General features: G+C 32.7%; 3 protein-coding genes across 3 annotated transcripts; 2 read left to right on the top strand and 1 right to left on the bottom strand.

Moving 5' to 3' along the window:
* The first annotated feature begins 2,540 nt into the window (after window positions 1-2,540).
* Window positions 2,541-11,564, top strand: LOC126667555 (protein transport protein SEC24 A). The gene is made up of 14 exons (XM_050360542.2): window positions 2,541-2,857; window positions 3,270-4,351; window positions 4,450-4,588; window positions 5,274-5,464; window positions 6,051-6,158; window positions 6,259-6,462; window positions 6,935-7,166; window positions 7,536-7,685; window positions 7,879-8,035; window positions 8,480-8,607; window positions 8,705-9,027; window positions 9,104-9,292; window positions 10,041-10,281; window positions 10,968-11,564. Exons 2-13 carry the CDS (start codon window positions 3,326-3,328, stop codon window positions 10,272-10,274), a joined length of 3,081 nt encoding a protein of 1,026 aa, XP_050216499.1. The 5' UTR covers window positions 2,541-2,857; window positions 3,270-3,325; the 3' UTR covers window positions 10,275-10,281; window positions 10,968-11,564.
* A 5,017-nt stretch (window positions 11,565-16,581) lies between these two features.
* On the bottom strand, window positions 16,582-18,073 carry LOC126666620 (heavy metal-associated isoprenylated plant protein 47-like). The gene is made up of 3 exons (XM_050359443.1): window positions 17,995-18,073; window positions 17,379-17,457; window positions 16,582-16,733 (listed from the first exon to the last, which is right to left on the bottom strand). Exons 1-3 carry the CDS (start codon window positions 17,998-18,000, stop codon window positions 16,582-16,584), a joined length of 237 nt encoding a protein of 78 aa, XP_050215400.1. The 5' UTR covers window positions 18,001-18,073.
* A 4,652-nt stretch (window positions 18,074-22,725) lies between these two features.
* Window positions 22,726-24,576, top strand: LOC126666658 (uncharacterized). Its single transcript, XM_050359493.2, has one exon. The coding sequence runs from the start codon at window positions 23,048-23,050 to the stop codon at window positions 24,455-24,457; it is 1,410 nt and encodes a 469-aa protein (XP_050215450.1). The 5' UTR covers window positions 22,726-23,047; the 3' UTR covers window positions 24,458-24,576.
* The last annotated feature ends 711 nt before the right edge of the window (window positions 24,577-25,287 follow it).

The raw sequence follows: 25,287 nt of genomic DNA, 5'->3' as shown, positions 1-25,287 counted from the left end.
CTACAATATATGAAAAAAGTATGAAAAAGTACTATATAAATAATAAAATAATAGTTTATTAATATCATAGTATATGATTACTATATGTTCATTATAAATAAATTTTAATTATTTTATTTAGTTTATATATATTTTCAAATTTAGTATTAATAAAATTTAATATTAAATTAGTAGGATATATTTTAAAATTATTAGAAGAATGATAATATTTAAAGAAATGAAAAAAATGTCAAATTTATTGTATAATCTACACAGTTGTTAATTTAAAAAATTAAGAAAAAAAAATAAAAAAAAAACTGAAAATGAAAGAAAGTTCAAATTTTGTTAGACATAATAGGCACAGTTGCGTGTGCAGAGAAATAGAAAAAAAGGGGCTGTTGGGTTGCACTTTAGAGAGAGAGAGAGAGAGAGAGAGAAAGAAAAAGGGGGGTTGTCAGGCAGCAGTTGAGAGAGAGAGAGGTTTGTTAGGTTGCACTTTTTATATTCGGAGTATTGTTATAATTTTTTTGACAAGGAGAGTACAAACACAAAGTTAGAATCATGATGTATTTTTGTTGATTTTTCTTGTTGAGGTATAGTTTACAAATATTTTATTATTTTAGGTAAATATGTAATTTTCTCCAAGTTCTATATCCGTATGTGCTCTGCTGGACCCTGTCACGGTTTGGCTTCAAGTTTTCTAATCATTGTTGGACTAGGCTGATTGAACTTGGACTGGATGAGGTTCTTCATTCCTTGGGCCTAGCAAATCTAGCAAATTCAATTTTTTTATTTTAAAATGTACCACAAATTTAAAATAGAAAAAGTTGTTTATCTAAACTCACTATAACTTATAAAAATATATAACCATTGAGATTTGAAAATAATTATTTTAATTTATAAAATTAATATACTCCCTCCGTCCCAAATTAATAGGCACTATTTCAAATTTTTTTGTCTAAAATTATAGGCATTCATTTATTACTTAAATGATCAAATGATATATGAATCATCATTAATTATAGTATATTTCATTTAAAAGAGAGCAGAAGAAACTAAAATTCTAAGTCAATACCTCAATAAATAAGCGCAAGCGTGGTACGTTGTCATAAAATTACTAATTTTATTTATAACTGTCCTAAACTGCCTTTCAATTTAAGTACTATTTATGATTTTTTAAAATATACCTATTAAAAACAAAATTATGTTGATTATATAATAAAAAAGGGATATTTACATATAAAAAAAGCCTCACTTTTGATGTTTATAGCGATTCTAACATAATTTTAAAAATTTGGCATAAAAAACCAATGTTTTTTATTTTTGGCGTTCAAAATTGTTAACCGGTGTCATTTGATTCATCAATACCAAAACCACAATCTTTTGGTAAAAAAAACATCACATGCCAAAATAATAAAAAATGTGATCTTTTAGAAAATATATACAAATCGCTATAAATATAAAATGTAAATATTTATTTTCTTTAAAATAATCTTATAAGGCAAATATCCAAAAGAAGAAAAGTTTTATTTAATTTTTTTTATTTTTTTTTAAATTATATTTAAATCGCTATAAATATAAGATGTGAAATTCAAATTCTTTCGAATAATATTTTAGAAAGAAGGCAATTATGCATCTATATTTGTTTTCTTACATTTACATTAGCCCTGATGTAAATTGAATAGATATGTTGTTGTTGTTAGTATTTGTTTTTTTGCTAAATAATTGCTGTTATTAAATAACAGAGTTAGGGTTTTTAACAAATTTGTTCTCCTTGAAAGAGAGAATTCTTTTTTTGTGCCCCAGAGCACGAAAATTACGTTTTCGTGCCTGGAGCCCATCCAACCCGCAATGGCCCATTGCGGGCTGGTTTAATCACCCTAATTAGGGCGATTAACCAGCCCGCGCATTGCAGGACACTCTCTCACCAATCATTGGGGAGGTATAATTAATTTTTTTTACAATTTAAAATTTAATTTTTTTAGAAGAATAGTTAAATTATTGAATCAAAACTTAAAGTTTTGCAGGATTGATTTTAAAAATCTAACAAATAATAATAATATAAAATGAATGACAATGATTTTAAAATTATCATAAATAAAAAAAAAGATTGAAAAAAGTAAACAATAATACACCAAATCATCCCACCATAATTTATGCATCATATATATATATATATAAGAATAGTCAAATCAGTGAATAAAAAGTTAAGATTAAAGTGAGCTAAAAATAAAATAAATTTAAAAAATGTTATAGTATAGATATAAAATAAAGTAAGTCAAAAATAGAATAAAATTAAATAAAAAAATCAATTTGATTAAAATTTAAAAAAATCACCACTTTAATTTACTTAGCAAATTAAATTCAAAATATAATTATATTTTTAAAATTATTTTATACAATCTTATATAAATTATATTTTTAAATTTTAATTAAGATACTAAAAGAATTCCCCCAATTAAGGGGGAACAAATTTATCAAAAACCATAAGATTAAGAACACAATTTCTGAAATTAGCTTAATATATAAACACTTTCCCGGTTCTTCCAACACACAAGTGAATATCGGGTTCGGAGCTGGGATGTCAGACCGACCAAGTAAAAAAGTAGTAAAAATGGGTCGGATCTAACGACAATTCAAACAGAATCAACTAAATTCACCCCTCGCTCGCTCCGCTTCTCTGCTTATCGAGTTGTCTCATTTCTCTCTCTAAAACTTAACGTTGATTGGAGATCTCTCTCTCTCTCTCTCTAGGGTTTCATTTTCTCAATCCGATCTAATCGATCCCTCCCCGATTTCTATCTACTCCGTCGAACGGAATCCAAATTGTTGATACAGACACTCAATTCTTCAGTTGATTAACACGATCTTCGATTAGGTATTTGTTTGATTGTGTTTTTTTAATTATGAGTTAAGAACTTTTAATTATGCTTTTGTTTCACTGTTTTAGTTTGGTTTTGGATTAATTTTCTGTTTAATTGCATTAGTTGTGTCGGCACACTGTTGAGTAATGTTTGTGATCATAGCGTTTTGGATTACATTTTTTCAGTTGTTTTGATCACGATTAAGCTAGAAGATGGTCATGCTTTGGTGTAGGACTGTGATTAGGATAGAGTTGGATTGGACTTGTATGAAGTGATTTATTTAAGATAATCATGCTTTGGTAGATTGAACTAAGAAAATAATTAGTTGCTTGATTCACCCGGAAGTGCAATATTTGTAATAATCAGCCTGAGCTGCATCCTCGTTTTATTGGGCTAATTTACATTTTGGATTTTTTTCTTTGGCAGGTTAGCTTATGGAAGCATAGACATATAGTACATAGAAACTCATTTAATTGATAGCTATGGTCACTGAAAATAATCCCAGCCGTCCGAACTTTCCTATGCCACCTTCGGCTACACCATTTGCTCCTGCTCCTCCAAGTATGACTCCGTTTTCATCATCTGGCCCCGTGGCTGGATCAGAGGCACCTGGATTTAGACCTGGTCCACCAGGTATCCGAACTGCAGTACATTCTATTCCATCTGGACCTCCAGGTGTATCTCAGCCTTTTGCTTCTACGCCTGCTCCTCCTGCATCATATGTGCCCTCTACTATTGGACCCTATCAGCAATTCCCAACTCCACATTATAGTTCTACACCACAAGCTCCTCCAACAGGGGCTCCTCTGTTTAGACCCCCTACAGGTCAGGTATCGTCTCCACCATTTCGTTCGCAAACACAGATGTCTCCAGTGCCAATGGGATCTCCACCTTCTAATGTGAATGTTCCTCAACCTTCGGCAGATTCATCATTTTTTGCTCCCAGGCCTAGTTTGCAGCCCTCTTTCCCTCCTGTGGGTTCATCTTATCCTCCGGCCAGAGCCACTTTTCAGCCATCTTTACCTGGATACATGAATCAACCAGCTACTGTCTCACAAGCCCCTCCTATGCAGTCTCCTTTTCAATCTCAGCAAGGAAATTTTGCACCTCCTGCAGCTACACAACCTCCCTCCTTTCCTTCTCACCAAGGAGGTTTTGCTCAACCTCCACCAGTAGCAGCCCCTTTTGGCTATCCGAGGGACCAAATGCAACATGCTGCCTCCATACCTCCCCCAGGTGGTATCCAAGGCTTGTTAGAAGATTTCAATTCATTGTCTGTTGGATCTATTCCGGGATCAATTGAACCAGGAATTGATCCAAAATCATTGCCAAGGCCGTTGGATGGTGATGTGGAGCCGCAGCCAATGGCTGAGGCATTTTCTGGGAATTGTGATCCTAGATACCTACGGCTTACTACTAGTGCAATTCCAAATTCTCAGTCCTTGGCCTCAAGGTGGCATTTACCTCTTGGGGCTGTTGTCTGCCCTCTTGCAGAAGCTCCTGATGGCGTCAGTATTTGTTATTAAAGTCATTTGTTATCATGCTATTAAATTACCATTTTTTCTCTGAATAAGTCTAATTTTTGCTGCGCTTTTTCTCTACTCAGGAGGAGGTGCCAGTACTTAACTTTGTCTCAAATGGTATTATTCGTTGTAGAAGATGTCGAACATATGTGAATCCATATGTCACATTTGCAGATGCTGGAAGGAAGTGGCGTTGTAACATCTGTTCTCTGCTTAATGATGGTAACACTGATTATCTGCCGGTTAATGTTGATGTGAAAATTCATTTGATAGACCTCTAAGCAAAATCTTTTTGCAATCAGGAACATTGTGATATTTTACTCATGGTTTATTCTATATTTCGCACATGTTAAAGAAAATTATTTGGCAGAGTTGTATAAACTCGTTACATCATTTATAAATTTCCTGATGAAGGAAGCTATTTGGAGTTGTCTGTTAATTTGGTTTGGTTTGGTGTGAGTTTGCTTTTAAGCTATACATGTATACTCCTATAAATTATCAACTCTCATTGTTGGAAAATTATGATAGTCTGGTATATGTTTAAATAATCCTATTGTACTAAATCGAACTGAGTAAGTGGGTAATTTTCCCTCTTAGACTATGTGGTTTATTCTGTTTCTGTAGACACTAAATGTAATTATAGTCCTGTAGCGGAGATCAATAGAAAAGAAGTGTTCCTTAATCACTATTCTACTTTTATAGCTTCCTATTTCATTGAATATTCAGCTGTGCTTCATTGGATTTATATTTCCTTATTGTAGTTATCTTCAACATTTACTTTCCTTTTCTTAACTGGGCATGAGACTTTCTTTTTATGTTTTATGTTTAGCACATATAACTAGTACTTTTGTAGTATCTTTTTGTTACAAAGAATAAGTGCTGATCAATAACTAATTATTGTTTTCAGTTCCTGGTGAGTATTTTGCTCATTTAGATGCAACTGGCAGAAGAATTGATTTGGATCAGCGACCTGAGCTTACGAAGGGCAGTATAGAGTTTGTTGCACCGACTGAATATATGGTGCGGCCACCAATGCCACCATTGTATTTTTTTCTCATTGATGTTTCGATATCTGCTGTTAGAAGCGGCATGGTTGAGGTAAGTTCTTTCCAGTTTGGGAGCAGGTTCTGCACCCAATTCTTTCGCCTTTTATGACCAGAATGCATTTGATTAGATAAAACATATCTTAATTTCAACCCTGAAAAATGATCCTTTCGTTTTGAGCTAAAATTCTTGCTTATAACGGGTAGTGGATTACTGCATGCGGCTTATTTTTATTACTAATCAGAAAGAAACAGATTTTTATACAGTTGCAACCCAATTTCTGTTAATAGTACAGTATTAAAAAATGTCATTTGGTTTTGGCCTAAGCAAAATCATAAATTTTGAGTATGCTATAGGCTGTGGTTGTTGCATGTCGGTTATAAAACTAATGCGCTGAAGAGAAGTAAAAAAATTTCCTACTTAATTAAAAGTGGCACCTTTTTATATAAATGGGACAGGATTATCATCGTATTTCTTTATAGATTCTTTAATCAACCAAATTAAAAGTAATTCTTGATTTTGGTGTTTCATTTTGAGAATTTTAATTTCATTCTAATTCTGGCACATGTTTTTACTTGAGCTGCTTGTGTGGTTCAACCTGAGGTTTAATCTTTGCTTATGCTTTAAGTTCTATGTGTAGATCGTGGCCCAAACTATTAAGTCTTGTTTGGATGATTTACCTGGCTTCCCCAGAACGCAGATTGGGTTTATCACTTATGACAGTACAATACATTTTTACAACATGAAGGCAAGTTCTACATTAATGAAAGCTTTGAGTTGCTTTGGTATTTTTCTCCATATTGGATAATGATTTAGCTGAATAAGTTGTGGGTTTAAATTTTGTGCAGTCATCATTGACACAGCCCCAAATGATGGTGATTTCAGATTTGGATGATATATTTGTGCCACTGCCCGATGATCTCCTTGTTAATTTGTCGGAATCAAGAAGCGTTGTGGAAGCATTTGTTGATAGTTTACCATCCATGTTTAATGACAACGTGAATGTCGAATCTGCCTTTGGTCCAGCTTTAAAAGCAGCATTCATGGTTATGGTTCGTGAGTTTTTTACATTCCCCGAAATACTCGGCTCTTTATATAGTATTAGTTAGATATTCGAAATAGCTGCAAATCATGTGCTACTATTTTTTGGAGCATCCATTAACAGTTAAATGCAACATAAACAAAACAGAGAAAGAAAATAAGAGGATGATTAGTAATTTTTTTTTCCGTATTATTTTATATCAATGTTGAATACTTTTATGGAGTGAAATCTTTGCTAGAACAAAGAGTGGGAAACAAAGTAGCAACCTCTATTATGCATGGATTCTAAACTCTTTTAAAAGGAATTTTCAGATGCTCAACTCCTCTCTTTCACTGTCTTAAACTCTTGAAATACAAGATTTTTTCTAAGTTGCTTATGTTTGCCTTTTGAGGGTAATGAGGTTGTTGTTGGTATTCTCTTCTCTAGTGGGTTTTTCATGAATTTCCTTTTGATTAACTTCTGTCTCTTTTTCCCCATTCTAGAATCAACTTGGTGGAAAATTACTGGTTTTTCAGAACACAATGCCATCTCTTGGTGTTGGTCGTTTGAAGTTGCGTGGTGATGATCTTCGTGTTTATGGAACGGATAAAGAATATGCATTGAGAGTGCCAGAGGATCCATTCTATAAGCAAATGGCTGCTGATTTTACTAAGTACCAGATAGGAGTCAATATATATGCATTTAGCGACAAGTACACTGATATAGCTTCCATAGGTACAACATTTTTTTTGATGACCATGTTCTCTGTTGGTAAAATGTTTAGTTTAAGTTGTATGCTGTTCGATTTTAGTTGGGACTAAACTTGAAACTTGACATGGTTTTGTATTTTGAACTTATCCGGTATATCTTGTATAGCTTATGACTAGGTTTATGATAAAATGACTTGCACATTCTTAATGAGTTCGCATCAGTTATTTATGTTAGCTTGATTTTAGGTATAGGCGTGTTCTGAGTATATTTCTAGTTTTCTACTTATTTCTGTTTCTTGTTATGGTCAGTTGTTTATTTTCAATAACTATATAGATACTATGTGAAGGTTTTTTTTTGTAATTTTTATGAATTAGTTGCCATCTTTGTTTCTAGGAACTCTGGCTAAATATACTGGAGGACAGGTTTATTATTATCCAAATTTTCAATCTGTCAATCATGGAGAGAAGTTGAGACATGAGTTAGCTAGGGATCTTACCAGGGAAACTGCATGGGAATCTGTAATGCGCATAAGATGTGGAAAAGGTATGTCTGTTAACACATTCCTTTTCTAAAACATTCTGTATTATAGAAGCTTCACATGACCATGTGATAAGCATAATTGTTGTTGTTAGTTCTTTATTTTCTGCTACCTATTTTCTCGTTGTCTTATTCATTTTTTTTTATCACTGGAGCAACAAATAGCTGATATACCCTCTTCTTATGCTCGGTGTTTTAGGAATTCGGTGTACATCTTACCATGGGAACTTCATGCTAAGGTCCACGGATTTATTAGCACTTCCAGCAGTTGATTGTGATAAAGCATATGCCATGCAGTTATCACTAGAAGAAACGTTATTGACAACTCAAACTGTATATTTTCAAGTTGCCTTGCTGTATCCTTTTGATGAAAATGTATGGATAATTTTCAACATTTTAGGTGCACGCTCACATGCATATACAGTGCTTCTAGTAGTTTTTTGTTAACTTTTGACTTCTCAGTAAAAGAAAGGTAATTGTTTCTCATGCATAAATGCTACTTTGCTGCCATAATATATTCTTTGCTTGTCTCCTGTTTACTTTTCAAGTTATTATTTTCCTTCAGGTTGGTAGGTAAGAGAAAGAAAACAAAGGTTACAGTTTCAGTAATATAAATCATCTATGGGTTTTTCCTCTATTGAAGGAACAAAAGTGTTATACTTCACCATTCTTGCTTTTGTCTGTGTGTAAGCTATTGTATTTGTTTCACTTGGATGACTGTCTTGTTTGTCTAAATTGGCAAGTTGATGTTTATGGAGTTATAAAACAAGTGCGGTTAATGTATTCTTAACGTTCAAAAGATACACTGCATCATGTGGAGAGAGGCGTATCAGAGTACATACAGCAGCAGCTCCTGTGGTTGCTGATTTGGGGGAGATGTACCGCCAAGCTGATGCTGGTGCCATTGTTTCTCTGTTTTGTAGGTTAGGTAAGTGTTAACTTGGGCTCCATGGCCAATACTGATTTTGGATCTTGATGTTGAGACAAACACCACATTTCTTGTGGCTAACTGATTTCATTTGCAGCAATTGAGAAAACATTGTCAAATAAGCTGGAAGATGCACGAAGCTCGGTGCAGCTAAGAATTGTGAAGGCTTTAAGAGAATACCGGAATCTCTTTGCCGTTCAGCATCGGTTGGGAGGCCGGATGATATATCCAGAATCTCTGAAGTTCTTGCCTTTGTATGGATTAGCACTTTGTAAATCAACACCTCTCCGAGGAGGGTATGCCGATGTTCAGCTTGATGAACGATGTGCTGCAGGGTTTACAATGATGGCATTGCCTGTTAAGAAGTTGCTGAAACTTTTATATCCTAACTTGACTCGTGTCGATGTTCATCTCTTAAAGGTAAACATCCCTCCACCCCCATTGATTGTGTATAGTGTGTCAAGATTGACAGTACATCTCAATCTCATCTATGCAGCCTTCTACGAAAGCTGACGAGTCTAGAGATATCGTCGGGAGGTTACCGCTGACAGCTGAGAGCTTAGATTCTAGAGGCCTTTATATTTATGATGATGGTTTTCGGTTTGTTTTATGGTTTGGTAGAATGCTTTCACCTGATATAGCTATGGGTCTCCTTGGCCAAGACGCTGCAGCTGAGTTATCAAAGGTATTTAGTCTACCTGCCATTTGGTACTGAATTTTTGAACCATTTCTTGCTTTATGCTTGCTTTTACAATCATTTATGGTATCCTTTAGTTTTGATAAAATGAATTCAGTGTTTGAAAAACTTATCAAGGAAGAAAAGGAAAGTAATTTAACAATTTTACTTAAAAGAAAAGCACCAGATAGCTAATAATAGCCTAGTAGTGCTATCCACCAGTTCTCAGAGGGAGATGGAAGTAGCACGGTTTTTGATAATATTACCCATTTCGTCTCCACATCTCTTTTTGTTGTCATTGAAGCATCCATATTTGTATAAGAGTTAAGCATTTGTCTTCTGGTCTTTTAAACACTTCTACATCTTCATCTAGATGCTTACAGTTTTATCCTTGAAGTTAAATATTGGATGGTCTCATAGGTAAATTTTATAGCTGGTGACTGTTTTGCAACTCTATTATAGTTGAAATTAAAGAAAATTGCGAAACAAATAGAGATTCTTCTGAAGCATGTCATGTAATGTTGGTATTTATTGTAATGGTGGATCACCCTGTATTCTTCTCAAGTAAAACAAAAGGAAAAAATTGATCTAGGTGGGTGGTGGACAGGCACCTGTTACTGTGAATTTTTTTATCAGATACTATTTTTCTTAATTTTAGACCCCCCATTTGTAGATTTTATATCTATTATAGATTAGTTTTACTGTTTCTGTAGTTTGTTGCTGCATCAGTCTGAGACTCTGGTGCTAAACTTTTCAGGTTACACTTAGAGAGCATGATAGTGAAATGTCAAGAAAGTTGATGGGGATACTTAAACAATTAAGGGAGCTTGACCATCCATATTATCAACTGTGTCATCTTGTCAGACAAGGTGAACAGCCTAGAGAAGGCTTCCTTCTCCTCACGAACCTTGTGGAGGACCAGAGTGGGGGTATGAATGGTTACCTTGATTGGATGGTGCAATTACATCGGCAAGTTCAGCAAAATGCTTAGCTAACAGGTACTCACAATTTATGCCGATTCATAATGATGTTACCCATTCAGGAAGAAATTTTGAGTTTGCGTATAACTGTGCTCCAATATGTGAGAAAATGATTATAGATGTAAAAAAATATCCACTTTTTACTTATAAAGTATGATAATTTTTTAATGAGATTTTAACTAAAATTTAATCAGTTTTTGATTTCGGGTCAAGTTGGAATCAAATCTATTAATGTACTTGAAAAAACATAAAATTTACTTCTTAACATCATTGTAATTTTTGGGCAAGTTCATTATTAAAATTTACATGACTCAGTGAGTCTCTCACTACATGACCTAGGGGTCTGTTAAGTTCTTAATAAGCATAATACTTTATTTGTATGAGTGAAAAAATTGATTGATAAAATGGGTTGTCCTTTTTTTATATATCAGATATTTCAAAAAAAATCAATTGAACTTTTCTTTGGATTGTGTTTTTCTAAAAGTAAGGAATTACTTTATTTAGATCATTTTGTTCTTCAACAGTATACCATTCAAGAATTTCAGATCATATGCATCGTGTGTTTTTTGTATTGACTTAGTTTATGGACGAGTTTGGACTATTTTTGTTTGGCACGATGGGTCAAAAATTGCCACAACTTCTGTTGCTGATCTTGTTTGCTTTGGATTTTTTTCTTTTACAATTTTTTTCTTTTAATTTTGCAGGATTTATCTCAGGCATCTATTACCCATTTGTAGACTGATTAAAATTGCAAATAACCCGAACTGGTAATTTCTTCCCTTCAAAACTGAGGGCGGCCGGGGTTGAACTGTTAACCAGACGGGTTCTGAAACAACGATTTGTTTGGTGCATCAAAGGATTGAATAATTTGAGTGAGATGTACTTTAGCATTAGATCCGGGCTGCTGTTTTCGACATGGGAAAGTGAAAAATATCATTTTTTTTTAATTTTTGTATCGGAGAGCTTAATAAATTTCTCAGCAATAGCTATAGTTGTGTCATTGTGGTGCTCTATTTTCTTCCCCTGAAGCAAAAATTTTGAACTTGTTTAGCCTAGAATGGAGTTATCCATTGATTACAAGGTTTTCACACATTGCTGGCATAGGGTAACAGTGTTATCAGACAGAAGAATATTGGAAAACTCATAGCTTGGTTTGTGATTATGATTGTGTGGAAACTGGAATTAATTCATTTCAGTCTATTTATTTTGTTATACAAAGGTGTTTTTTTAGGGTTTCTTTGAAACAGAAACTGATGTATGTAAGGATGTTTATAAAGATTTTTAAGTTTCTGTTTAGCTTATTACTTTTTGCTAACCTTCCAAATTTGAAATCAAACTAATGTACCTTCTGAATTTTTTGAAATCTGAATAGTGATCCGGCTTTAAATTTGTGGCTCGTGGTTAAACAATTCATTTTCAACCATTTTAAATAAGGGATAATGTTAAAAAAATCACGAACTTTACATATTTTTTTTATTTTAATCATGCAGTTTAAATTTTGTCATTTTCATACACGAACTACCATTTTTTTTCAAATTCATACATGGTGTTGAAGTGTCATGGTTTTATTGGTGTAATTCGCTGAGTTGGAGGTCATTTTACACCAATAAATGAGTGACACCTCAGCGCCGTGTTTGAATTTGGGAAAAAGTGGTAGTTCGTGCATGAAAATGACAGAATTTAAACTTCGTGATTAAAATGAAAAAACATGTAAAATTCGTAATTTTTTTTGAGATTAATCTTTTAAATAATTAGAGATAATATTTTTTATTTTATGTTAAATAAGTATAAAGTTATACAATATGAACAAGTTGAAGTACGAGATTGATTTTATCTTCATTGACTCTAGAAAGCTGCATCAACTGGCATACATCAACGTGCTTGCGATCTTAGCTTATATGTCCAAGGTCTATGACAATTGGTATATATCTGAAGAAAAATGATTTATAATCCATCTTTTTAAACAAACTCTTTTAGTCCATCTTATGCAGTAAGATTTCATTCGTTCAATTCCCATTCAAAAATATATAACAAAAAAAGCAGAATTTAATCAATCCACTCTTTAATTCCCATATCAGACGATACAAAAAAATGGGTTAAAAGTGTTGGATTGTATAACATTACTCATATCTAAACGATTTCAATTTGAAAAACTGAAATTAACTGAATATTTATTTTCTTTATATAATTATTTCTTCCATCTTCTTCGGTTTTAACCAAAATTTATTATACTAAATAACGAATATCTAAGTTATGTAGCTTTTTTGGTTAATGGTGAGTGTACAGAGACGAAGTTAGGGCAGGGCCAGGCTGTGCCTGAGCCCTACCTCAAGCTTCTTCAAAAAAAGTACATCTAAAATATTTAATTATATTACTAATTTTATAAAAAATTCCTTATCTAAAATTTATAAAGATATATTTTAATGTATATTTTTGGCTAAATGTACATGTTGGATCCTCATGTTTGATTCAGTTTTAAATTTGAACCCTAATGAACTTTTTTCTCGATAGAGGTACTTAATATTATAAAACAAATTCACATCAGACCCTCTTAACTTAAAAGTCACATTGTATATACCTATTTTCCGGATAAGTAAAAAGTGATAAGGGACTGAAGCGTCCAATGATGATTTTCAGAGAAATCTGTACGAGTGACGAGCTATCGATTTGCTTGCTGGAATCAAAGTAGGCGTAATCTGTGCATTGCTGCAAACTTGAAGGATTAAAATGTAATTAGCTGCAAATAGCATATACAAATCCAAAGAGATTGTAGTCTAAGTCCAGAAATTAGACTAATTGCAATATCTTAGAAGTTGATGGCCAATTTGAAAGTTTTACAGATTAAAATTGACCATACCCAAATCCATAGGGTCCTAATAGTCGTTTCTAATACTTTCAGGCACCTAAACTCACTTTTAGCAGCACTTTTCTTAGCTACTAAGATTTAGTACGAATTTTAATCATAAAACATTGATTTTAATAATAAAAATAAAAAATATAGCTTATCACTTAACGCTTCTTTAACCTTAACCTAAACTCTAACTAGGCAAAATAGTAATTAGACTTAACCTAACCCTAATCACCCCTATAAATACAGCCTTAAGACAACTGAGTCAGAGGTTGGACCAGAAAGGTAAATACCCTAAGTTAGAGAATTCAATTCCCCCCAAGCAAAAAACCCTAACTGTGCCGAATTCACACACACCCCCTAAATCGCACTCAATTCCAGTCCTGAAAACACCTGAAAAGGTTATAATTCTCGAGAATACAGCCCTACACAGATTCAAAGCTAGATTCCGCATCCTCTTCGCCAGCAAACGAGACAAGAACTCAGAACAGTACTTCTGAGGACTCTCTTTATCACTATTATGATGTCATTTTCATGCCTGTTGAATTTGAATACTTAGGATGCATGTTTAGTATTTTTGTTGATTTTGTCATGAAATTGCCAAATTATGCATTTTCAATAAATTGCCATAAAATTGATGAAAAGGCATGTTAATAGCTAGAATTAACTGTTTTGTATGCCCAATTTCAGAATCCCAGTAAATTAAACCACCCAGAATGCATATTTGGGTTGTTTTGAGTTTATTTGCCATGAAAAAGACTTGCTTAAAGCTGTTGTAAATTGGTATTTTAATGTTCATAATCAGTTGTAATTTAATTGCCATATTTGCATTCTTTGTTATGTTTTATTCGTTTTTGTCTATTTCTACACGAAAAACGGTGAAACGAGCGAAAACGAAGTTGAAAACAAAGAGAAATAACATGCTGTCCCTGCTGCCCACCGTATATTCTTCCCCCTTCCCAGAACCAAAATCGCACTCAATTCCAGTCCTGAAAACACCTGAAAAGGTTATAATTCTCGAGAATACAGCCCTACACAGATTCAAAGCTAGATTCCGCATCCTCTTCGCCAGCAAACGAGACAAGAACTCAGAACAGTACTTCTGAGGACTCTCTTTATCACTTTTATGATGTCATATTCATGCCTGTTAAATTTAAATACTTAGGATGCATGTTTAGTATTTTTGTTGATTTTGTCATGAAATTGCCAAATTATGCATTTTCAATAAATTGCCATAAAATTGATGAAAAGGCATGTTAATAGCTAGAATTAACTGTTTTGTATGCCCAATTTCAGAATCCCAGTAAATTAAACCACCCAGAATGCATATTTGGGTTGTTTTGAGTTTATTTGCCATGAAAAAGACTTGCTTAAAGCTGTTGTAAATTGGAATTTTAATGTTCATAATCAGTTGTAATTTAATTGCCATATTTGCATTCTTTGTTATGTTTTATTCGTTTTTGTCTATTTCTACACGAAAAACGGTGAAACGAGCGAAAACGAAGTTGAAAACAAAGAGAAATAACATGCTGTCCCTGCTGCCCACCGTATATTCTTCCCCCTTCCCAGAACCTGTATTTCTAGATTTTCAGATTTCGATCCAAAACTTCCAATTAGGTTTCCAAACTTGTTTAGACTCGAAAATAGGCCTAGTTTAAACCCATACAAATTGGATATAATGTATGTTAATTTTATGCGCTATAACGGATCAGACCCGATATAATTCGGACCTCGAAGTCCACTAATGTAACATAGAGTATAATCCGGGCCCATGAGCCCACAACTGGCAAATCCAGCCACTTTCAGGCCGAGTTCAGGGACCACCCAAACTCTGAATTGACCCCGGTTTAAACCGATAGAACCGTATTGACGATATGGATTACTTCCGTGTTCTGACCGAGAACCAGTTCTGACCACACCAACGGTCAAATCCGCGCGAGTGCTAGGCATTCAAAAAGTCAACGAGTTTTAAAAGTATTCCTCACCTTATGTGCATACCAACTGCCCGTGAGCATGTTTGTACTGTTTACTTCTTTCCAAAAACATGCCAAACTCAATATTAACATGTTAAAGGACTAACCACGTTAAATTAGCTAAATCAAATCAATTCCAGCCAATCACATAGACATCATAAGACTGCCATGAAAAATGTAGTAAATAGTTGTATAGGGCATTCAATATCACCTAATAAAATCAATCGCATATAGACTCCCGATTTAGATTTTGTGCATGTAATCAATCTAGACGAGCCAAATTTCTGTTACTTGTTAGAAATCTCTAGGTTAGATGTATGCTTAGCAATATCTGCTTCTTGTTTTTCATGACCAGTCCAGATCGAGTCATATACGAGTTTATTTACTTACACGCTTTCAGATTTGTTTACATTTCTAGTATTATATCATGTGGACTGCCAATTGAATGTTGAGATGAGATTAACGAATATGGTTAATAAATAAAGCCAGTAACTGATAAGCCAAGCACACGAGTATCGAGGAGGTCCACGAACCCAATATTTTGGTCCGACACACGATAATCTTATCCATAAGCGAGTAAGATAATCTAGTCGGTATAGGCATTTTCTAGTTGAATTCGGTGACGACTCCATTTTCAAACCATTTCCAGATCAAGAAGTCAGCCATAAGTTGCACGAGCGTCTCCCGAAACTCGCTCCGCTCACACACATGCCCGTTAGTGACTGGCCAATTTATCATTGACATATTAGGTTCGATGGTTCACAATGGCCAGTCACTAACGGACACGTGGCATTTTAGTTTTGAAGGGTCCGATGTGAATTTTTTTTATAACATTAAGTACCTCCATCGGAAAAAAAGTTCATTAGGATTCAAATTTAAAACCGAATCAAACGTGAGGGTCCAACATATACATTAGCCTATAATTTTCATAGCATGATATTTTTATTATTTTCAATTAAACTGTGCCCTACCTTAAATTACGGTCTAGATTCGTCATTGTGAGTGTGCATGTGAGAAAAATTTATTGTTCATAATTCTTATGAGTTATTGTTCGTAGAGAATTAGAATAATTATGAATATTCTGTAGATATTTTTTAATTTGGTTAATTTTATATATTATGTGATAATGAACAAATGATTCACTTTATTTATCTGTAAATATAGATCTAATTATCAAACTACGTAAATCTTTTATATTATTCATACTTGTGTTTTTGTCTACATTAATACTTTAGATTACAAGAATTGATTGAATTCTAAGAAAGAAAAAAACTTATCACATGGTTGTGCAATTTTTTTTATTAAAGATAGATATATTAAAGAATAAGATTAAAATACAATAATAAAAGTCATATAACACTAAAAAAAATATTATCTGTTAAATACTCTAATTTAAAAATATATGATATAAATAAAAATACTAACAAATGATAATAATCGAGAAAAAAATTAAACCGAAATTCCGCTAATTCACTACATTGGTAGTGATGAACGTTATTAGGGCTTTGGCTTCACCTCTTCCACAGTAAGTAATTCTGCATGCCTTATTTTTCTTCGAAGTGCCTCCGTCAAGCATGCTGCATCAACCATTTCACCCACCACCACCAACTTTTCTTTCTTCTCTCCTTCTAACGCCACCGAACTTACGCCTTTTATAAAAACATTTCGAATAACATAAATTATTAGTAGAATATTTATAATAATGATACCGACTAATAAGTTTACAAAATATTTTTTACTTTGTTAAAATAAAATAATTTTATATTTAAATTAATACTTTAATTTTTTTTTTGAGAATAATTAATACTTTAATTAATACCTAAAGTTTGAGTTATTGATTCCAAAGATATTAAAACTTTTATTTTTTGCAATTTAATTACCAGATTGTAATTTTCAATGTGTGACTAAATTTTAATTTTGTTTCACCAAAATTTTTTTAGTAATCAAAATAAAAAATAAAATACATTAAAGTTTAGTAACTAAAGATCTTTTTTGATAAAATTAAAATTAAAATTTAATACCGAATTGAAATAATTCAAAATTTTGGGATACTTTTGAAATTAATTACTCCAAAATTTTAGTGTGCATCTTGTTAGTGTTTAATAGTATAATTTTTATTTTAGATGACCATATTTTGATTCAATCAAATTAAAATGAATTATTTTCATCAAAAATAAGAATTATGATATCAATATTTTTTTATTAAAATTTAGATTTCAAATTAAGATATATTATACAATTTAGGTACCATTCAGACTTTTAACCCATGCAAGATTTTGATTGAGGAAACGCACCATCTGCCACGGCAGCTGTTTGCATGGCTTTGGTCCGGCATTTCTCGCACCGAGTTGATACCATGATGACTATCTTTTTCTGCAGAATTCATTTGCAATTTCTATTTTGTCAAGAATGTTTTGAATTTTGAATTGTACAAATTTAAAGATCATCAGGCAAAAAAAAGAAGGTTTAATCGTCCGAAAATGCTCTACTATTTCAAACTGTTAAAATGACGATTTAATGCTACTTTTCAAATTGAAGTGTTCTTTATTTGAAAGAAAATTAAATATATCCTTCATATTTAACGTAAAATCTTAATTTTTAATATTCATTTTAAATATCAAGAGTTTATTTAAATTAAGTGCTAAATATAAATATATATTTGATTCTTTTTCAAAGAAGAAAAACCCTAATTTAAAATGAATACGATAGAAATTAAAAGTTGACAAATAAAGTAAAATTGGCGATTTAAAACATTCAGAATAAATTCGTAAAGGAGTGACTTTTTTTTCTTCTTCTTATTAGGCAAAAAAAAAGTAATAATGAATGCGGAAGAAATGAACGAATGCGACGAAATAAATTTCTAAGAACAGTATGTTAATTGTTCTAGTGAAATGAAATTAATTTACGTACCTGCATTTTTCTCTTGTAACCTAACCGAGATATTAATTTTTGGTTTTTGTTTTGAGAAAGAAGAATAACGTAATGCCTATTTATAGCATAGTTGATGGTGAAGTGAAGTTGCACAAAATTGGAAATCAATTTCTAGCTAGGAATTTAATTGTATGAAAGATCCACATTTCATGGGGTCAACTAAGGGTGTACTTTGGGTTCAAATCAAATCAAACTAATTTCAGGGTTTATTTTTATTTTTATCTTTAAATCGAAACAAACGAATTTACAAAATATTTTAAACCAAATCAAAATGAATCAAACTAGTCATTTTAATTGTTTTTCATTTCAGTTTGAATTTACGGTTCGATTAATATCAAAAATAGACTAAAACTTTCGATTTTTCATATCAAAACGAATTAAAAAAATAATTTTTATTATTTCAAACGAAATTGAGCCAAACAAAACCGAACCAAATTTATCGGCTTGATTTGGTCATTTGATATGTTCTGTTTTCTCCAAAGTAAACAATAATTTATCGTTTACTTATTATTTTATCACACGTCAATGAAAGTCTCTACTTTAAATTAACAGCACGAAGTCACTAATGAGCTAGCAATCACATGTTCAATTGGTAAAGCATTTGCTTAGTTTGTCATCAATAGTGATGCATTGCAAGTAAAAAGTCATACTATATTCAGTCGATAAATTTAATTATCTTATATTATATTATATAAATTTCATTTATATTAATTAATTGAATAACATAAAATATTTTTAAAACTAGTCAATATATTTTGTAATAGATTAATGGCCAAACCGTCTAAAAATATCAAAACTTTATGATTTTTATCAGTTATGACCAACTTTTCAAAATTAATAAATATAACTCCATTTTGCATATTATGTTTCTTTTATAGTGAAATTGAATCAAACCGATTTTTTTGCCAACATGGCAATCATGTATATAAGATTAAAAAAGATTTGATCACATTAAAATACTAAATATTTGCGTGTTGTGTCACAATAAAAAATTAATCACAATTAAAAACTGCACCGGTTTAAAAAATGGCTATAAAATAAACATAATATGCAAAAACGGATTACATTTGCTAATTTTAAAAGGTTTGATCATAATTGATAAAAAAATCGCAAAAATTCAATACTTTTTGAGAATTTGGCCAATATTAATTGTATTATTTTAAACCAACAAATTTAATTTTAGAGAAAAAGAACAAATATTAGAATTATATTTTTTTTCTTGTGTTTTGCGTTGTTGCACTTATATGATTTACATGATTTGGAATGTATTTATAGGCAATTTTATTTATTATGCATTTTCATGCATGTGGTAGAAGTACTGGAATTATGGACATCAATGGAGGAACTGCTGCATACAGATTATTATTATTTAATCTTTTAAGGTGATTGTCAGGTTTTTATTAATGCAGTTAGTTCCTTCGGTATCAACGACAGAGATGCTAGATGGGTCTTAATAGATATCCTTAGTCTAATTTCTCAGTTTTCAAAAGTTAGGTTTCAATTTATCCGTGGTTGCAATTGGGTGTCCCACATAATGGCTAAACAAGCCCTTCTCGATAACTAATTTTACAATAATCATCATTTATTTTTAGACTGACTTTTTCAGTTTTGTTGAGAAGTCACATATTCTATATTCTTAACACTTTTATTGATAAAGTATTTGCCTTTGTTAAAAAAAAAGGTTAACAATTTATTATTTAGTCTAGATAGGTAGCTTGAATTATTTATCACCCATTAAGTTCACGCATTATTCATAACTACTAGTTGTCTTTTTCTTTTCTCTCATATTCTATTCTGATTTCCATCCATACTCCTATTTTTGTTCATGAGAATCCATTTTAATTTCTATTTTAATTTCTGATGCTAAGACCGAATAGATCATTAGTTGCTAAATCTAAAACATCAAAGGTTCATTTTGCTCTCTCAGTTTGATCCAAAAAATATCAATTAAGGATAAAATAATGATTTTGGACAAAAACACCAAAAAATTAATGAATTTAGCTCATATTATCCCTTTTCCATGAGGTGGAAAATAAATGATAGGAGGAATTGGAACTAAGGTATCAATAGTCCATTTGGAGTTAAAGGGAAAACAAGTTAGAATGCCTATTTTAAGGGTGTTTGTGTTCAAAACGCCTAATTTAAGGGTGGTTTTGTTTAGAGCCACGCGTTTGGCCTTATTCGATATTTTGTTTAGGTTGAAGGTCCAAAGTGAATCTTTGTTGAAACCTAAGACCATGCGCATGTAGCGATTTGCACAGTTCAGAGGAGTTAGGAGATCGATAAATCTCCGGAACCGTACAAAAAATCGGGAATTTCTAAAACGTGTCCGTACCATAAATTGGAATGGTTGGATTCAAAGAATTTACTTTTTGGTACGTTGTTTTGAAGATTTGGTTCTAACAGTTCGGTATAATTCGACTCGGGGATCAATAGAACCACTGATATTGTTTTAAGTATAATCATACAATTTTTTTTCTTTCTAAAAATGCATAACTTAATAGTAAAATTGCAAAACTGTTGTATTACAATTATAATTCTCAAGACATTACTTTTCAATTTCACACTTCTTAACTTAAAAATTTAATCTAGATGAAAATTAATTTTAAATAACTGTGTAGCTCGTAATTATTTAGCTACAGTAGAATAGTTGCGTTTGTCAAAAACTTACTAACGTTTTATAATATTTGAGTATTGTGTCGTTCTTTTTATTGTTTCTCGGCTTGGAATTTATATATATTTGGCTAAATTCATCATACAATTCTTGTACTATTTTGACAAATTTTTATATTTGAATGATCTTTTAACTATTTATTTTTGTATACATGTGGTCCTTTTAGGCATATAAAGCGTCGCCATTTTATGCAATTGAAACGACATTTTTTTTGTGGTTTCATCCTAAAAAGGGACCATAAATGTACAAACTAAATACTTAATGGACTATTTAAATATAAAAAGTTTGTTAAAGACCTAGTGAAAGAAAAGCTAATTGTATAGGAACTTTATGATGGATTTAGCCAATACTTTAACAAAGAAAATACGACAATTAAGGCATGTTACAATAATTGTTGAGTAGACATGTTCACAAGATTGGGTACTCGTCTAGTTCCGTCCAAGCCTGCACCTTAAGGGCGAGATCGGGTAGTGATTTTTCGTTCAAAGTCTAAACCGAGTCCGAAAAAAGCCAATAACTTTGTGGATGGATTCGGATTTTTATTTTTATATAATTGCTCACCGCCCAAAAACGCCCTATCCATCCGCATATATAGAGTGTATGGACCGGATTTGTATAAGAAATATAAAGTGCGAACCGGGCTCAAACTGAAACTTAAATAAAAATTTAAAAAGCCCGATCGGCCCGGCTCGAAGCCGATCCATGAACTGATATATTGTTGAGCCATGAAGTGGTCTAAATTGGATACTACTTAAAAAATAAGGGGTTTACTATTCGCCGCCCCAAATTACTACCTACCGCCCAAGTTTTGATTGAAATGCCCCTAACATAATTTCAATTCAAAAACAAAAAAACAAAAATCCTATCAACTCAAAAATCTCTCAAACTCAACCTAAAATCCCGAGATAACCGGAGCCGATTTATGTCGCAATCGACGGGAGATAAAAGACGGAAATCTCCAGTAATTAATGTTTTTCATTTTTAACTGTTTTAATAAAAAATAATTTTTATTTTATTTTTTTAAGGGCCATCGTCTGGCGATGGCGATGGCCCTGTGCACCATCGCCTCGCTCAGGGACAATCGTCTCCGAGGGACGATCGTCCCAGTGGACCATCGTCTCCGAGGGACGATCGTCCCAGTGGACCATCGTCCCCGAGGGTCGATCGTCCCAGTGGACCATCGCCAAACAATGGCGATGGTGCCTATGGCGATGGCGATGGTCCACTGGGACAATCGTCCCCGGGGACGATTGTCCTTGTGCACCATCGCCATCGCCAGGCGATAGTGCACAGGGCCATCGCCATCGCCGGGCGATGGCCCTTAAAAAAAAATAAATAAAAAATTCTTTTTATTAAAACTGTTAAAAACGAAAAAAATTAATTATCGGAGGTTCCTGTCTTTTATCTCCCGTCGATCGACATAAATCGGCTCCGGTTATCGTCGTTATTTTAGGTTGAGTTTGAGAGATTTTTGAGTTGAGAGGATTTTTGTTTTTTGTTTTTGAATTGAAAATATGATAGGGGCATTTCAGTCAAAACTTGGGCGGTGGGTAGTAATTTGGGGCGGTAAATAGTAGTCCACAAAAATAATTGAATTCTTATAAACTACTTCAAATTGTGAATTTAGAGCTAGTATGGATTATAATTTGATGGACCTTTTTATTTTATTTTATTTGTTACAATTTAAAGGTATTTATTTTAAATTTTGTAAAAAATGTGTCTATAATAAATAAAAGTTATCACAACATTATTTTTTTATAGAAATGTTTATTTTATTAATTCATACATTGTTGTAAGAATTAATTATAAATTAAATCACCATATTTACATTTTTTTTCAATTTTATCACGATTTTTAAAAGAAATTCAAATCTACTACAGATTTTTATTTGAAATTCGCCAAATTTTGTGATAATTTTTTTTTTGAAAGATGGTAATTTTTGGTTCAGAATGGTTCGGTATAATTCGGTACGATTCTCGGTACGTGAATCTACTTAAAATCTACTGCGCATTTCCTTTCAAAAATAAAAATAAAAAATGCGCATGATAATCACGTGAGGATAGGCTCTCAACTCTAAAGCATGTCTGCTTCATCTTCTACAATTCCTTGGCATCTGTAAACCTAACATACGATACGATACGATACGATACAATTTCATTGATTTCCTACTCTGGTAATCGAATTTCCAAATTTCCAATTCAATTCACACAATTCATCATCTCATCTCAAAAGGGTATTCTTCAATTTCCCCTCTTGTCATCAAAATTTTATCTCCTCCTCCCCTTTTCACTTCTTGTTCATTTTATTTATATTTACTCTTAAAACTTTTCTTATGGCTTTAACTTAAATTTCTATGCAATGGGTCATTTAAATAGTAGCAATATTAGACACCCAGATTGGGAAAATGCATTATTTAGCTATCAAAATGTTATATTTTCAGGTACTGAGTCAATGAAAGTAAAACTCACATTAAAGTTAGCCCATTTATCAAAAAATGCACCTGATCATGTGTTAATACAAACAATCCCAATTCCTGCTAAACTTCTTGTTAATACTAGTGATAGTTTAGATAATTCAATTCAAGAAGCAGCTGCTTATTGTTTAAAGTGTATTGCTTGTCAAAAAGATGGTGTTTTTGCATCAGTCATAGGCCAATCTGGTGTTGTAGAGTCTGTATTAGCCTTGTTGCCTCAATCTAGTAATAGTTTTAGAAGAATCTTGATTAAATTTCTTCAGTGTCTTGTTAATTTTAATGATGTTAATCGTTTGATTGTTGTTCGAAATGGCGGGTTGGAAATTATTGTTAGTTTGTTGAACTCGTGTAGTTCTAGTGACGCGAATAAGGTTTATTTGTTGGAGATTTTGAGTGCATTGGCATTGTTGAGAGAGGTTAGGAAGGTGATTATTCGATTAGGAGGGCTTAAGTTTCTTGTTGAAGCGATTAAATGTGGAAGTATGGTGTCGAGAGAGAGAGCTTGTCAAGCGGTAGGATTACTCGGCGTTTCAGGGCGTGCTCGGTCTTTGATTGTTGCATTGGGAGCAATACCTTTGCTTGTTGAGTTACTTCGCGAGAGAGATGGGAAAACAAAACTTGTTGCTGGTAATTCGTTAGGTGTGATATCGGCTCATGTAGATTTTATTAGACCGGTCGCTGAAGCTGGGGCTATACCTCTATATGCCGAGCTTCTTCAAGGACCTGATCCTATCGGCAAGGAGATTGCAGAGGATGCGTTTTGTATATTAGCTGTTGCCGAAGTGAATGCAGTTGCTATTGCTGAGCATTTGGTGAGAATTTTACGAGAAGGCGATGATGAATCAAAAATTGCAGCTGCTGATGTTTTCTGGGATCTAGCAGGTTATAAGCACTCGGTTTCCGTCGTTAGAAACTCGGGTGCAATTCCTGTCTTGGTTGAGCTTTTAAGAGACGGGAATGATGAAGCTAGGGAAAAAGTATCGGGAGCCGTAGCTCAGCTGAGTTATAACGAGGCTGATCGAGCAGTACTCGCTGATGCGGGAGCAATTCCGATTCTGATTGAATTATTGGTTGATGAGTTGGAGGAAGTGAAGGAGAATGCTGCTGAGGCACTTGTTAATTTTGCTGAAGATCCTGGGCAACGTGCTGTCATATCGGAAGCAGTTGGCGTTCCTTCATTCGACAGTATGCAAAACAGAATGATTCAACTTCGAGTTTCCGATGAGCATATGGTTAGATCGCTGCGAAGGATGAGTGTTGGGCAGCTTACATGGGACTCAAATTTTGCATTATAAGTAGAATGGTCTTACATAGTTGGCTTTTTCTATTATCAAGTTTCTTCTGTTATTGGCATTATAGAACTTTATACACAATGTTGAATACTGAGAATAAATTTTATACACAGTTTTGAAAAGCTCCAGTGAAATGAAATGAACTTAGTACCTACCTTAAACCAAACTGCAAAATAAAAATCATAAACAACTAACCATATTAATTTTTAAAATTTTAATCTACCAAATACTCCCTCCGTCCCATTTAAGAAGGGACATATCCCTTTTACACATAGATTAAGAAAATAATAATTACTTTTGCCTTTTCTTATTTTACCCCTATTAATTATTGTTTTGTAGTTTGTGTGTAGAGTATTAGCTTTAATTAAAGAAAGAGAAAATGAGGGTATAAAAGAGAATTCCTTGTAAAATGGCACAAAAATCATGATTTGGCCTTCTTATGTGGGACAAAAAAATTTGAGATATGTCCCTTCTTAAACGGGACGGAGGGAGTAGAAAATACATATGAAGCTATAAAGTACAACAAAAGATTAAGGCTAAACTTATTTTGAAGTTTTTAAATTATACAATTTTAATTTAGCAGGTCCTTTATTTCTATTTGGTTTTCTTAAATTCTTAAACTCACTTTTGGATTCATTGGATCCTTAAATGGATTCCATTTGGTTTATTGGGTCTTTAAACTTTCATTTTTTTGGTTTATTTGAATCCTTAAGTGGATCTACCTAATGAACCAAAAAAATGAAAATTTAAAGGTCTGAAAAGGCCAAATAGAAGATAAAGAACTGAGCTAATTAGGAGAATACCTAAAAAACTAAAATATTTGTAAATTTACC

Source organism: Mercurialis annua, linkage group LG2 (genome assembly GCF_937616625.2).
Source record: "Mercurialis annua linkage group LG2, ddMerAnnu1.2, whole genome shotgun sequence".
Lineage (NCBI taxonomy): Eukaryota > Viridiplantae > Streptophyta > Magnoliopsida > Malpighiales > Euphorbiaceae > Mercurialis > Mercurialis annua.
The sequence above is the reverse complement of the archived record's forward strand: the minus strand, read 5'-3'. Positions and strand labels throughout refer to the sequence as shown.